This window comes from Paralichthys olivaceus, chromosome 1, assembly GCF_024713975.1.
Source record: "Paralichthys olivaceus isolate ysfri-2021 chromosome 1, ASM2471397v2, whole genome shotgun sequence".
Taxonomy (NCBI): Eukaryota; Metazoa; Chordata; class Actinopteri; order Pleuronectiformes; family Paralichthyidae; genus Paralichthys; species Paralichthys olivaceus.
In genome coordinates, this window is record NC_091093.1 from 3455278 (window position 1) to 3469598 (window position 14321).

General features: G+C 40.7%; 1 protein-coding gene across 2 annotated transcripts; it reads right to left on the reverse strand.

The window, feature by feature from the left end:
* Positions 1-3031: 3031 nt before the first annotated feature.
* lins1 (lines homolog 1) lies at positions 3032-11329 on the reverse strand. Of its 2 annotated transcripts, none has more exons than XM_020079673.2 (6): positions 10941-11329; positions 10667-10756; positions 9646-9778; positions 8236-8814; positions 5701-5884; positions 3032-3854 (listed from the first exon to the last, which is right to left on the reverse strand). In XM_020079673.2, exons 1-6 carry the CDS (start codon positions 11226-11228, stop codon positions 3041-3043), a joined length of 2088 nt encoding a protein of 695 aa, XP_019935232.2. In that variant the 5' UTR covers positions 11229-11329; the 3' UTR covers positions 3032-3040. The 2 variants fall into 2 exon arrangements, with proteins under 2 accessions (XP_019935232.2, XP_019935231.2); XM_020079672.2 differs by having other exon boundaries at positions 5701-5887; positions 10941-11325.
* Positions 11330-14321: the final 2992 nt, after the last annotated feature.

Genomic DNA, 14321 nt, shown 5'->3' on the forward strand with positions numbered 1-14321 from the left:
ACCCAACACAACAGAGTTGGTGTTATGTTCCATTACATCCAGGTGATCCTTTTACGAAGACGTCAGTACGGCTCTGTGACGACCTCTGCTGGAGCCTTATTGTCAGAACAATACTCCTCCATTGTGTGTTTGTACATTTCATACCGAACGACAAGGTGAAATAAAGGTACAACATTACCGTTCAGTGACAAAGCTTCACCTCAGACTCAAACCCAGAGACCTGGAGGCGACCAGAAGCTCACAGATGACTCCCATCCAGATGTTTTCAGATGCATCCAGAGCTTGAGATGATCTGCCAGGCAGACTGCCATAAACTGCAGAAGTCCATGTTTATTCCATAACTCCCCACAGAAGACACAGAGCTGCAATCACTGCCAAAGGGACTTCGACAAAGTACAGAATACATGATGTGAATATCTTTGTATGAAATATGTTTTTTATAAAATCCATTCAAGTAAAATAAATTTGTAAACATTTATATACAAATGATCTTTATTGGGTGCAGGCCGATGGAAAAAGCCACTCTACATGGGAAGGTATGCTGACTTTGAGAGTTTACAGTCAGCTCCTCCCCTGTGTAGCTTAGGGTGTGTGGACTGACAAAGCAAACAATGCACTGGTACTCACTAGTCAAGCTAAATCAACAGGGCCCTTTGATGACACTGCTAACTAATGATTAACATGACAGCCACATGGAAAGGTACCGGAAAAAAATAGGATGAGAGAATCAGAGAACCACTTCGAAACGTCTCCCTCAGTTTGTCTGCATTTTTTTTTTTTCAAATGTATTTATAATTCATTTGATACTAAAATGTATTGCAACACACAATACATAAAGAGGTTTGACCAATCACTCCCAACATGTATTAATTAGGTGTGGTTCCACCACAGGCCCTTGTTATTTCACCACTTGCAGGAGGATGTGAGGATGAAGATCCCTCCATCTATCATCTTGTGAGGCATCTTAAAAATCAAACCCCAGATACTCTGCAGTGGATGGACTTGACTTCAGTGGAGCCCAACATCACCAGGTATTTATTGTACTGTTCTGTATGAGTTTTTGTTTCCATTTAGGATTGTTTTTCTCTTTTTATTACAAATCTGCTGGCTGATGTGATCTCTTAATATGTGTGCCAAAAACTGATAGCACCAGCTGGAGTGTCAGCACTGAGTTTCATATGTGTAGAAATGGGTTATCACTGACAAATATTTGCTAGGCTATGGAGGCATTGCATAGGAATACATAGAATGCCAATGTTCTGGATACACAGCATATATACCATTTGAGTATTAACACTATTTGTCCCATTGTAACTACCTAATTTGCACTACAATTAACCACAACTACCTCCTCTTGCACCTCTTTGCACTATTTTGTATAGTTTTTAACGTACTGTAAACATGCTTATTTTATTTCTTTTTTCACTAAATGCACCACTACTCAACTGGTACCCTCTGCATAGTGTGAGTATGTGGTCATTCTAATATTTCAAAATGCACACAGAGATATGTTATGAGCGTGCAAAGAATCTTTAAGACTATGGAGAAGTTAGTTTGATTCCTACCTGAGTGAAATAACCTGGAAGTATTTCAGCAGCTGCCATAATACGAGCTGTTTGAATTCTCTAAATCATAAGGAGAGGAGCTTCAATACTTCCTAACTGAACTCCTTTAGCATAGGAAACACTGAACCATCCTTTATGAAAGGAAAGGAGAAAATGCCATCCCACAATTTATCGCAGCAATATTTAAAACATTGCAGTTACACCAGACCCACGTAGATGAAGTAGTACATTTTAAAAAAGCTGTTTTATTGTCGTGACAACATCCAGAACTCCGGATTTCTCCTCCGTCACATCTGTCTGGTCAGGCGTCACAGTGAGCAACAAACTTAAACGTATAGATCACAATATCGTCATCAGAACTAAATAAAAATTCTATACATACCAAAATATATAGAAGATTGTGTGATGCCAACAAAAAAACATTCCACTTATATAAGGTTTTCTCCACGTACATTCCTCGTGTTTTTATATTTTTTCAACTTTTCTGTCCTGTTTGTTTCGTTCTTATTTCAAATATGTATTTTGATGTTAGTTCTTTTGAGTAACTGATGTTTAAAGATCAAGATGGTGCTGCGGATGGCAGCCTCGGTACTGCACTACACTTTTTCTGTTTCCAGCTGTCCCTCTCAGATCACATTCAGCAGGGAGGAACTTTTAAACATCTGACAATCCACTCATACTTGTACATAGTGGTTAAATGTTTGCTTAACCTTGTTCTGCTTTATTGTCCTTGTTTTTTTAATTTATCTATTTCTGTACGTTGAGAGCAACGGAAAAACCAGAGTCAAATTCTTTGTATGCGTTTGATACATGGCCAATAAATAAAGCTGATTCTGATTCTAAATGTTTCCTCCGTATAAACTGGAAACATCTGTTTAGTCATTTGGTTTTAAGCAGGTAACCTCAGTTTAACGGTGGGTGCACAGCTCAGAGTTAAACACTGTATCACACAGTCTGTGTGTCTTCGGTCATAAAGTTGTTTCTTACAAAGTGTAAATGGAGTAATATTATCTTGTTTCCTAACTCCTTACTGCTTTTCATTCACATCTTTCCCAGACCACATGACGTTTCCTATTGGAGTCAAGGAATAGAAGTTAGGAAAGGAGATTATTTTAATTATCCTTCTGCAGCCCTCTTCTTTGCATTTCTGGCAGACAAGGCAGAGGAAATGCACTCGACTCTTATGGGCTGCAGCTAAGGGCAGAGTGGTCGTCCTCTTACCAGAAGGTTGGCGGTTCGATCCCAGTCTTCCTCATCTGCATCCCGAAGTATCCTTGGATAAAATACTGAACCCATAACTGCGCCTCATAGAAAAGATGAATGGAAATAAACTGTACTGTAAAGAGCTTTGAGTGGTCATCAAGCCTAGAAAATCTCTATATAAATAGACGATTTATTAAAAGCTTTAAACCATTAGATTAGCTTCCACGCCACCTCACAGAACAGAACAGAACAAAACACATATATGCCTTTTATCATTTATTAAACTGTGATGGAGGTGATTGCTGGAAACACATCTCAACTCCTGCTAAGAGTTTTAAGAGAGAGGAAGGGTTGTAGGGGAAGAGTTTCTTTGTCTGCAGCCTTGTCACCACCTCTCTGAGCTCCGACAGACAGGCGACCACTCTGGCTAATGTCTCACAGGAGCCCTGTCCTGACAGACTACATGATCTCTGCCTGCTCGGTAACCTTGGCGGTGAAAGCCCCTCTGCTTCCCGTGTTGATGTAGGTTCACTCAGAAATCCTGTTGAGTTGCATGACTCAGATTGTTTCTGTGTGGTTGATAGCGGAGTTCTACCTCTTTCCCGTTTTACAGACGCCCCTGGTTCATCTTCACAAATCTCCATGCTCTCAGGATCAGACTCCCCAGAGCTGTCATACTCCACAAGGCGAAGCCCACTGGCCAAACTGACCCCTTCCACTGGTGGAATAACACATGTGGGCTGAGCACAGGTGCTAGATTCAACACGTTCTGGCTCAACTTTAAATGTCAGAGCAGGTTTATCACCACCGCATAAGCGAGCAAGTGATTCCTGCAGTGAAACATGACAGTGGGACTCTGTGTCTCTTTCACATGCTGCGGTGAAACCCTGCCAGTCAGCTTTGAGGTATTTGAGGTACCGCACAAAGTACTCCAGAAAGCAGGTCTCAGAGGAGATGAGGAAGTCGAGGAGGGTGCTGTGATCGAAGGAGACGCTCTGGAGCAGAAGCAGGAAGTGGCAGTGAGGGTTGCAGCCAGAGGAGCAGGCTGCCTCCAGCTCAGCCAAATCATCCACCCCAGAACAGAGTCTGCAGGGAGAGACGAGCAGTTCAGTTAGCTCATTTTCAAAACCTGCTGAGAGGATTTCCCTGATTGATGGATCTTCTTCGATAAAGTCATGTTACACATCCGCCCAGAGAATATCTTCCTAATCTACCATTCACATCTGTTGAAGTCTGCACAGATGAAAAATGAACATTAATGTACTTTTTTCCTACATTTCCTTCTTCCAGGTCATGTGGACTCACCATCGTTATTATTGACCAAACATGTTTGGAAGAAGGTTTTCAACACCACGTTTAACTGCAGCAACTTTCTTATGGAAAGATATACACCTGTACAGTGTTGTTAATGAAAATCACGAGAACACATGAAAACATACAGTATCAGTGGAGGGGTGATTCCACACCAGCTTGCAGTTGTGAAACATAGGGTCGCTCACACTTTGGGATAAATACGTTCACTCAGGAGAGAATTGCACCAACCAGTGTAGTTGACTGCAAAGAAGCTTTGTGAGACAACCAGTGAAGAGTGTTTTCCTGATGTATTATTCATGTTTACATTAGGTACAGTGACAGCTTAGTGATTTATCTAAATCTGAAGTTTTTAATGATACAGTGAAGATACATGGATGTATTAACGGGGATTTATTTGACTTGACACAGTGTAGTGTCTCTGCACCACGCCCTTAGTCATGTTAAATTAAAAGTACATTAATGCGAGGGAGGGAGTTTTTCCTCCACAGTCTCCAAAGTGCTGCTCGTTGTGGGAACTGTTGTGTTTCTCTATATTAATACGATTTTAAGGTCTTGACCTTCTATGTAAAGAGCCTTGAGATAATGTATATTATGATTTGACGCTAGGCAGATCAAATTGTAAATGATTTGGGGTGAATTCTTAAAGGAAGTATTGATAGACATAATTATAATATACAAGGTTAGAGGGCTCGTTGTAAATGTACATTAGTTCTCTGAGAATCTCTTTCATATCCAAGCAAAACTGGTAATTGTAACTGAAAAGTCTCTGACTGAATCCATAGTGAATCAAATGGTGAATCTCAACCTTGTAATTTGGAGATTCCTTAAAGCTCCTCACCAGCTTTTAGCACCACCACAAGTATAAACAGGAAATCACATGGACCTTCATAAGATCCACACGTCTGGTCCAACTTGTATTCAGTCAGCAGTGGTGGCTGTTTAATGTTCAATGGCTGTTTTTACATTCTTTTAATCATGATAACATTACGCCCTCACTCTTGATTTCTTTTTTGCAGATAAATCTCATGTTAAGTCTCTGAACTCCTTCATATCCCACAGTGAAGGAACACAAAACATAATTTAAAAATCTGGATAATTATTTATATATCTTTCTTATTATTTATACTTTCACTGCATTGGTTTAGAGATTGAGTCATTTCATGGGACATATATGGGATTATATTTTGAAACATCTCGTATTAACACATTTTTACTATTTTCTCTATTATTTATTATTTGTATTAGCATATTTTTCTTATCATTTCATCTGTTGTTGTTTTTCTTATCATTACTCCTAAATACAGTAATTATTGCTGTTATGTTGTTGATAACATAATGTAATTACACCTATAGATATTATTATTTGCATTATATCCATCTTTCTTTTAAGAACTTCTCATAAGGCATCATGAGGTAATATTGTTGTAAAAAAAACATTTCAGACAAATCAATATCCAAAGCTCAGCATATCAGATCCTAGGGCGTGTCTTTAGGTGATCTTTAAAGATACTAAATAGAAAAATGAATAACAACCTTTAGAAATATGAGTAAAACAAGTTTCCCCATTAACTTTGTCTGCGTGACATGTTGATAACAACACATGACACATCTGTTGTACCTGTGATGGAGGAATATGGAGAGCAAGGCTTTAGCTGCCTCCATCATGTCGTCGTCCTGCTCTCCGAACAGCAGACTGACCCAGCAGCAGAGGTGAGTGACTTCTGTCAGCTGGACACTGCACCGCCTCAGGAAGCCCCACAGACTCTGTAGATACCCATAAACCTCAGTGGCACTGTCCTGCTCTGCTGTGGGAGAACACAGTGAAGGTATTAGCACAGCTTCTCAACTCATATGTGAGCGGGCCGCCCCCTGCTGTGTACATAAAGTAGTACAGAATGTCACAATTCCTCTAACTGCAACAACAACAGACTCACAAAGACACAAGTGTTGTTATGTTGATTTGCCATTACAGAATCTGGAAAGACTCCAATTATCTGTTTCTCAGAAATCTGCACATCCTTCGCAGCAGTATCATCTTCACCGCCCACAATTACCAAAATCTACAGAAAACTTGTAACACTGATACAGTGTATCGTCATTTGAGGGACACAAACAGTCATACACAAGAGCATAATATAAAGTCTAGAAAAATTACACAATCTGAAGTGAGATGCAAGTCAAGCCATCAGAGCTACTACAAAGCTGTCCCTGCTAATAGAGATATTGAGGGTAACACAGATATTTTAAGTATAAACCGAGCCTGAGTACCAAACCCAATTCAAATACAGATTTAAAGATAAATAAATGAAACAAGTAAAAATTTGTGCATTAGACTAACATAGTTTGTAAATTAGGGTACAACAGATGTTGAGGGTATTTTAAAACTGAAAATAGTGAAAGAATCGAATACAACTATAGAACTGGAGATATTAAAGATATAGAGATCAAATAGATAAACATAGGCAGTGATGGTGACAGTCTGGCAGCCTGGTGACAGATGTGGGTGATTAATGCATTTAATCACTCTCATTTCACCATATCTGAGAGAACATGTAAAACATGGCCTGAGGGATAAAGGATCTCCTCAGTCTGTCTGTCGAGCAGGACGGAGACAGCAGTCTGCCTCTGAAGTACTCCTCCAGGCAGTGTGCTGTGCAGGGAGTGTTGAGAGATGTCTAGCAGTCTGTTTAGGGTCCTTCTTTCTGCCACTGATATGAGGGATTCCAGCTCTCCTCACCAGTCTGTCCATAGACTGGATATAAAGATGGAAAACAAGTCTTCACATCCTCCCACCATCCAGAAATGAAGCCAAAAAATCCTGCACACGAAGCTGCAACCCTGCTCATATAAAACCAGTGTCTGCACAGTAGCAATTGTGGGATGGAGCCGAGGTGACAAGTTCTCACGGATACACATGCTTGGGCTGCTCAATATTAGGAAAACGTGCGTTATGCGATAAAGTTGCTTAATATCACGATGACGATATGACTTGTGATAAATAAACAGAGAGTCCTTGGCTATGGATGCAGTGCCCACGGACAGCTCGGACCTGGTGGCACAGCCTGGCTGCAGTGCCACCGGGTCCGGTGCAGAAACCAGTCAAAGCATCAATCATTATGTGATGATCAGTATCACTGATATTTTGGCGACATTTCAAATGAATCAACTTTTAAACTGTAGAGTGTCAGAGAGAGACAGAGCAGCAGATTCAGTGTGTGTGCACTGTTACTTTCCCCTCTGGGATCATAAGTAAGCTTCATAATTCTTTTATGTGATCAACCCCTCATATTGATGATGTGACACGTGAGCACTAGAAGTTTCCACAGTAGAGTTTAGCTGGAGGAGGTGGAGCGACATTTGACGAAGCCGCCTCGCTCCGTTCAATCTCTGTTTTCCAATTCTCTGTTTTCTCAGTTTACTCTTCTTCCAACAATTATTCACTGACAGAAAACCTGTTTTTTCATCTAGGACAGCAGGGCTCCATCTGATCGGCCAAACATATTGACATGCAGAGTGTGAATGCGTGGCCCAAGAAACATCATTTATCGCAGTTTGATGCGTCTGTTGCACACATTGATATCGCGATGACGATAGATTCCCGATACATCATGCTGCCATACACGCGCTCGACCAATCGCGACTCAGCTGTCAATCATGACGGTTCAACCCGTTTTTATAGCATCAACTAACAAATTCAAACCAAACTTACTGGATAAATGAACACATGAACATATATCAGCGTAATAAGAATAATCTAAAGTCAAGAAAACTATTTGACGCACTTTCCCTGACACTTACATCTCCATTAAGGCTGGTCATTGTTTTTTGGGTTGTTGCTGAGATGATTCAAGTGAACTGAATTAATTTGGGACCTTTTCTTCTGGAGCAGATGCCATACCCAGCCCAAATTGCTTCCACCTCTGTAGTCATCTCTTGGTAAGTTAAGAAATGAGGTTTGATTCTGAATATTTCCTCTAGACTGTAGAAATATATGTATCTGTGCAAACATTTGATATAGGGATAACTAAAATGCACTAATAGCTGATTTAACTCAGCAACAAAAGCACATGCAGTATACACAGATCAGCAACAACATGTAACTGCTTTGAACAATCTGTGTGTAACAGAGTTGTGTTTCATTGTGGATCCTCACCTGTTCTCCCAGCCGTTTGTATATGAAGCTCCATGGACTTGAGAAGAAGCAGACTGACACCTCTCAACATCACGCAGTCTGGTTTCTGACCATCATCCCCTCGGATGTGTCTGGTCCCCCCAAAGAAAGAGACAGACCCCACTTGGACACTCTGCAACCAATCAGCAGCCACCGCTGTTAACACAGTCTGAGCTAGCATGTTCATATCAGAGCGGAAATGCTCATGTCTCTGTCTGGCGGACAGCACGTCTTCTGGAGCCCAGTCCTCTCCAGCCTTCTGAAGAATGAGTCTCTTCAGAAGCAGCAGGGCTCGCTTTTTCACAAAATACTCTGAGGAGCAGCTGACTGCAGTCAGGAGCGCTGAGGAGTGAATGTGGGCTAATCTCGGACTCTTCAGACCAGCTACGGAGATCAAACTGGATGCAGTCAGCGCCTCCAGCAGGTCCAGCAGGAGACAGAATGTTGTTCCCCAGGCTCTGCTGCTGGACTCCATCAAAAGCTGTTGGTTTTCAGGGAGAAACCTTGAACATAAAGCACTGAGGCTGGAGTCAAAAGGTGCCACAAGTTTCCAGAGGATCTCTGAGGGTATAAAGATGTAACATGAGAAGAGTTATCTTACAGTTAGTGTACCAACATTCTACATTTCAACATTGTAAACTAGATATCTTTGGATTTTGACTGGGGGAAAAAAGACATTTTGAAGCTTAAAAAACAACTACTAATAAATAATTTCTAAGCTGTAGCCACTCTTTTGACTGTGTATTTAATATCCCTATCATAAAGCTTCACATATTAACTGACTTACTGTGAGCAGTTGATCATTTTTTGGTTTGTTCTTGCTGTTACAAACTATCTATCTAATAAAATGACATAGGTTTAAACTACTCTTAATCCAAGAGCGATGCATGGTCACCATCCTGCTCTGCTACCACAGGGTAAATTGCTGGGGCCCAGCCAAAAGAAGGCCTCAGAGGAAATTTGATCAGCAGGAACAATCTTTTGAGAAACCAAAAAGTTTCATAATTTTAGAGGTCTGGGTGAGGACTAGAATGTCTCTCGCATATCGTGTTTCTTGGGGGCTACTGCTGTTTGTTACCTCCCACAACTTGAACTTTTTCAGACACTGAACAGCTCAACTCACTGGATGGTAGTTAATATCATTAGTGACCATTAAGTCTCTTCTCACATCATCTTTGGGCCCACATTGTCAGCGCTGATCTCACTGATATCACTGATCAGATTGTCTTCGACAGACAAAGCAAAACAAAGCCCTGAATTACAGAAATAAGAAGAACATAAACGTATCTGAGCTTCTATTGGCTGAGGACCTTAATGTTCAGCTTGCAGTGGGTTGACACATCAGCAGAGTTCAGCTGTCACTCAGACCTACATGAAACCAACTATCTTTACCTTGAGGAGCTGTTCTGAGGAGTCTTTTTAAGACGTCAGTCAGTGACCACAGACAAGCGTCCAACTCAGCAGCGGAAGGTGAGCTGAGAAATGCCTGTACACACTTCTGCTGCCAGACGGGACTGACTGTTCCCTGAGAAATGAAAATATTAATATATAAAATAATGACATATATTAATGTTTTTATTTGATGTATAAAAGTCACATGTAATGTCAGAACTTAAGTACAACATGCAAGGGACCAATAAACAGGAAGTACAACTGATTTTATTGAAACTTGGGTCAGTAAAGAACTCATTGCATTTTGGAGCAGTTTAGTGAAGCTTGCAATTTAAAGGGACTGTTGGGTCTTAGTTGACATCTGCGCTCCACTGAGTAACATTCTTGATTTGTTCTACACAAATGAAAAACATATCTTCTTGACTTTTTGCTCTGAAGCTAAGGGGACTCCAACTGCACAATATAAGCCAGTGTAACAGGCCTCAAGGAACCACTGGAGCTGGTTAACATGTTTTCATGAGTCCTCCATATAAAAATCCTTGAACAGACATGTTTCATGGAGGAAGCCCCATCTCTCTAAAAGAATGAGCACTGTTCACCTGACGTTTGCCAAAGAGCAGACTCACACAAGGCTGGTGTCACCTTGAATCTACCTCTTTGTATAAGAGGTATACTTTATGAACAAAATTGCCTTTTCCCACCCACAGTGTGAATTAATGGATGTTAAATAAAGACACACAATCTGTTATTGTTTGTGTCATGTCTAAACTTGCAACTTGGATGATCTGTTAAAATTTGATGAGCTTTTCTGTTTCTCTGTCCAATATTTATTTGAAGGTTCATGATCCAGAGACAATAACATGTCTTGTGCATAATTTCCTTAAATTCAGCCAATAATTCAAATTAACTTTCCAGAAATTAAACTTGAATACAACACAGCCCAGATGAACCAGCTGCTGCACTGATGTGGTCAAAGAAAGTTTCCCAGTAAAGGCATGGTGGCCCTGAGGAGTCTACTCACAGATTTGAGGAGCTGATAGACTACACACGATGATGCACTCTTCGCAGCCAGATGAGAGACAATCTGGTCCTCACTCTGGAAATGATGCACCTGTGGACGGATTTTAACAAAACAAGATACATTGGTGAGTTCACCTCCCGGGCGCCGGAGGAGAGTGTGGTCATTCTTTGTGATTCTGACTGTGACATTGATTGTCTTCAATGTTGCGTTCTGGCAACACGTGTGAACGTCCTGCATTCAGAGGACTGAAAGAGGATGAGGATGTGGGACTCACCAGTTGTGTCATGAGATCCATGTCCCGGAGCAACAGTGTCAGGGTGTCCGCGCAGTACTGTGTGAGCTCTGCTGCGGGTCCAGGCTGCCGCTGAGACACCAGGCAGGTCAGCATCTCCACCAGAGACACACTGATGCAGGTCACGTCCACGCCGTCCACGCCGTCCCCACCGGGAGACGCCACCAGCCCACACATCACGCCGGCCACATGTGCGGCACCGAGGCTGGGCCGCGACCCCGAGAGGAAACATTTGTACACATGTGTCAGACAGTCAAAGCGCTCGTTCATGTTGCTGCCCTGCTGCCTCTTCCGCGAGCACCTGCCACGTGACTCACGCGGAAGCAGCGCCACAACAAATGGGCCGTCGAGCTCCGTCAGAAGTAATGCACTAACACCGGATGTGTGTTGCACGAGCCTTCAAAATAAAACAAATGTCATCGTGTTCCGCTCTGGTGGACCATGTATGAAAGAGGTACTGCTCACTTAAAGCCCCTACAAGGAGTTTTGAAATGGTTATGAAAAGCTGTTATTTTGATATTCCTGCTTCTTTATGACCCCCATTAGCAAATAATAATACATTAATTTATACAGCACCTTTCGTACATAAAATGCAGCTCAAAGTGCTTCACAATAAAATCAAAGACAGAAAATAAGAGATCAATAAGAACATTTTAGCAAGAAAACTAAGATTTAGGAAAAAGTACAATACAAATAAAATAGATGCAATTATTTTAAAGCAAGATCATAGAAATAGGTCTTGAGTTGTTTCTTAAAACTATCAACAGAAGAAGCTTGTCTGATTTGTGGTGGGAGTTTGTTCCTAACCTTTGATTCAAAGCAACAGAAAGCTGCTTCCCCAAACCTTTTAGAATTTGTTTTTGGATATAGAGCAAGAGAATAGGAGAAGACCTGAGGGAATGGTTTAGAGCGTACTCTGATGAACAATCAGAGATGTATGATGTAAGAGACTCAACAACAAGTCAAATAATTCAAAAATTAATCCTCAGTGATACTGGAAGCCAGTGTAAAGCGATAAAACTGGAGTAATGTGATCACTTTTCTCGTTAAAACCCTGAATTTTGCAAAAGTTGTAGTCAATCCATGGATTTTTTTCGGTAAACCTGATTATAGTGAATTACAGTAGTCTCGGCGAGAAAGTATAAAAGCATGAGTCTCCTTTTTGGTATCTTCCAGAGTGAGGTACAGTCTTACTCTAGCTAGGTTTCTTAAATGATAAAAGGAAATCTTTGTGACATTGTTTATGTGTGAATTAAAATCTAGTTCTGATTCAAGTGTAGGTTCTTTACTTTACTTACATTTGTTTTGATGCGCCAGACTCCCAGGTTTGCCAATAATCTTTTGTCTCTGATCATCAGTACCAATTACAAGAATTTCTGTTTTATCTTTGTTTAATTTGAGAAAATTGTTGCTCATCCATTTTTTCCACGCTGAAGAGGCAATTGATAACTTGAAGCATCATCAGCATAACAATGATAGCTGACACCATGGTCACCAATGATTTTGCACAGTGGTATCATATATAGACATATAGTAATGGACCAAGAATGGAACCCTGTGGAATGCCAAAAAGGTTATCATGCTTTTGTGAGTCATGGTCACAGAGGCTCACAAAATATGTCCTGCCAGTAAGGTATGTTCTGAACCAGTTTAGGGCTATGCCTTTTGATACCAATCCAACTTTCGAGTCTTTACAAAAGGATCTTGTGATCTACTGTGTCAAATGCAGCAGATAAATTGAGGAGCATCAGGATAGATGCATTTCTCTCATTTATTATTCTCACCAGTGCTGTTTCGGTGTTGTGTCCCTTTCTAAAACCAGACTGAAATCTGTCGTGTATATGATTCATAAGTAGGAATTCATCCAACTGTTTAGATTTGGCCTTTTCTAGAATTTTGCAAAGGAAAGGCAGGTTGGAAATGGGTCTGTGGTTTTTTAGCATAGAAGAATCAAGATTTGTTTTTTTTAAGAAAGGGCTTTACCAGAGCTGTTTTAGTGTATCTGGGAAGATACCTTTTTCCAGTGTGCAATTTAAAATGTCCAATAGATCGAGAATAAAACTGTCTAAAACCTCTTCAAAAATTGAGTCGGGATTGCATCCAATGAGCATGTGCAATCATTTTACAAAGCTCACTGATTTTTCTAAAATTATATATAAAATTATATAAATTAATTGTCTGGGTTGGAGGTTGGAGTGGAGTTATTTGATGTATATATGGTGTTCACAATACTGGCATGGAGAAATAGGCCTGTCACAGCGCACAGCTTTGTTGTAGGTGAGGATCTCTCTGTGGGTTGTCAATTTGCTTTTTCTCCACACTCTCTCAGCTCTACGGCATTCCCTCTTTAGTAGACGTATTCTGTCAGTTTTCCATGGCATTAGTTTAGTCTGTGATTTCTTTTTTGATTTCTCAGGTGCCACAATGTAAACAGCTGATCTTAATTTCAAGTTTTAATGATTTACTGTACGAGGTGTCATCAATATGCAGATTAAAATAACCAGTTATGATTATCCTGTCATGGTTATTTAAAGAGAGGGACAGCAGCTCAGACATTTCTGGTAAAAAATTAACCTATGGGTTTTGGAGGGGGATAAATAGAAAACACTGGATTTTGACTTTCCAATCTAAAAGCTTGATATTCAAAAGATAAAAAGGAATCTAGACTGTGACGCTTGCATTTAAAAGTGTTTAAAAATATAGCTGCTAGACCTCCCCCCTCATGTATTGTGTGTATGTAGCTAAAGTTAGGGGGGAGGCTTCACTGAAGAAAGAGCAGCTCCATCTGAATTGAGCCACGTTTCAGTCAGGAAAATAAAATCAAGCTTATGTTCACTGATAAAATCATTTATGATGAAAGTCTTATTAGTAAGTGCACGAAGGTTTAAAAGAACCATTCTACCTTCCATGTCTAAGCTTTTCGGCTGGGCCATGATTTTTCATTTGTTCGGTAAGTAGGTGAGACCACCTCCTCGACTGCTTCTTTGCTTTTCTTTGTTCATCACAAATAAAATCCATTCTGTGAGTAATCCTGACAGGAATGTCAGAGGCTGTGGGTGATGGTGTACCGCAGGCAGTACTGGAATGTATCCACAAATGGGCACTAGTGGCAGTATAGGGAGCATGACTGACAGAAGAGCAGGTGGTGACAGGTGATGTAAATAGTCAAATATGACGGTCAGGCTGAATAAGTCTATCTTTACATTTCCAGGGTTCAGTTTCAACTCCACCCCCCGCCTCATTGTGAGACTATCATCACAGAGACCTAGGGTCTGTACTACGAAGCAAGTTCAACATATCCAGTGTGATGGAAAGCAGAACTCAGGCAGCAGCTGATGTCTCATGCAGAAGATTTGAATGTAG

Bases quoted from the DNA above. Each gene is read 5' to 3' on its own strand.
- lins1 (XM_020079672.2), bottom strand. From the start codon at position 11,228: ATGAACGAGCGCTTTGACTGTCTGACACATGTGTACAAATGTTTCCTC. The intron at 9,779-10,666 runs GTGAGTAGACTC...TTCATTTCTCAG, and splicing joins TCTATCAGCTCCTCAAATCT to GGAACAGTCAGTCCCGTCTG. The intron at 5,888-8,235 runs GTGAGGATCCAC...GTTCTCCCACAG, and splicing joins ACAAACGGCTGGGAGAACAG to CAGAGCAGGACAGTGCCACT.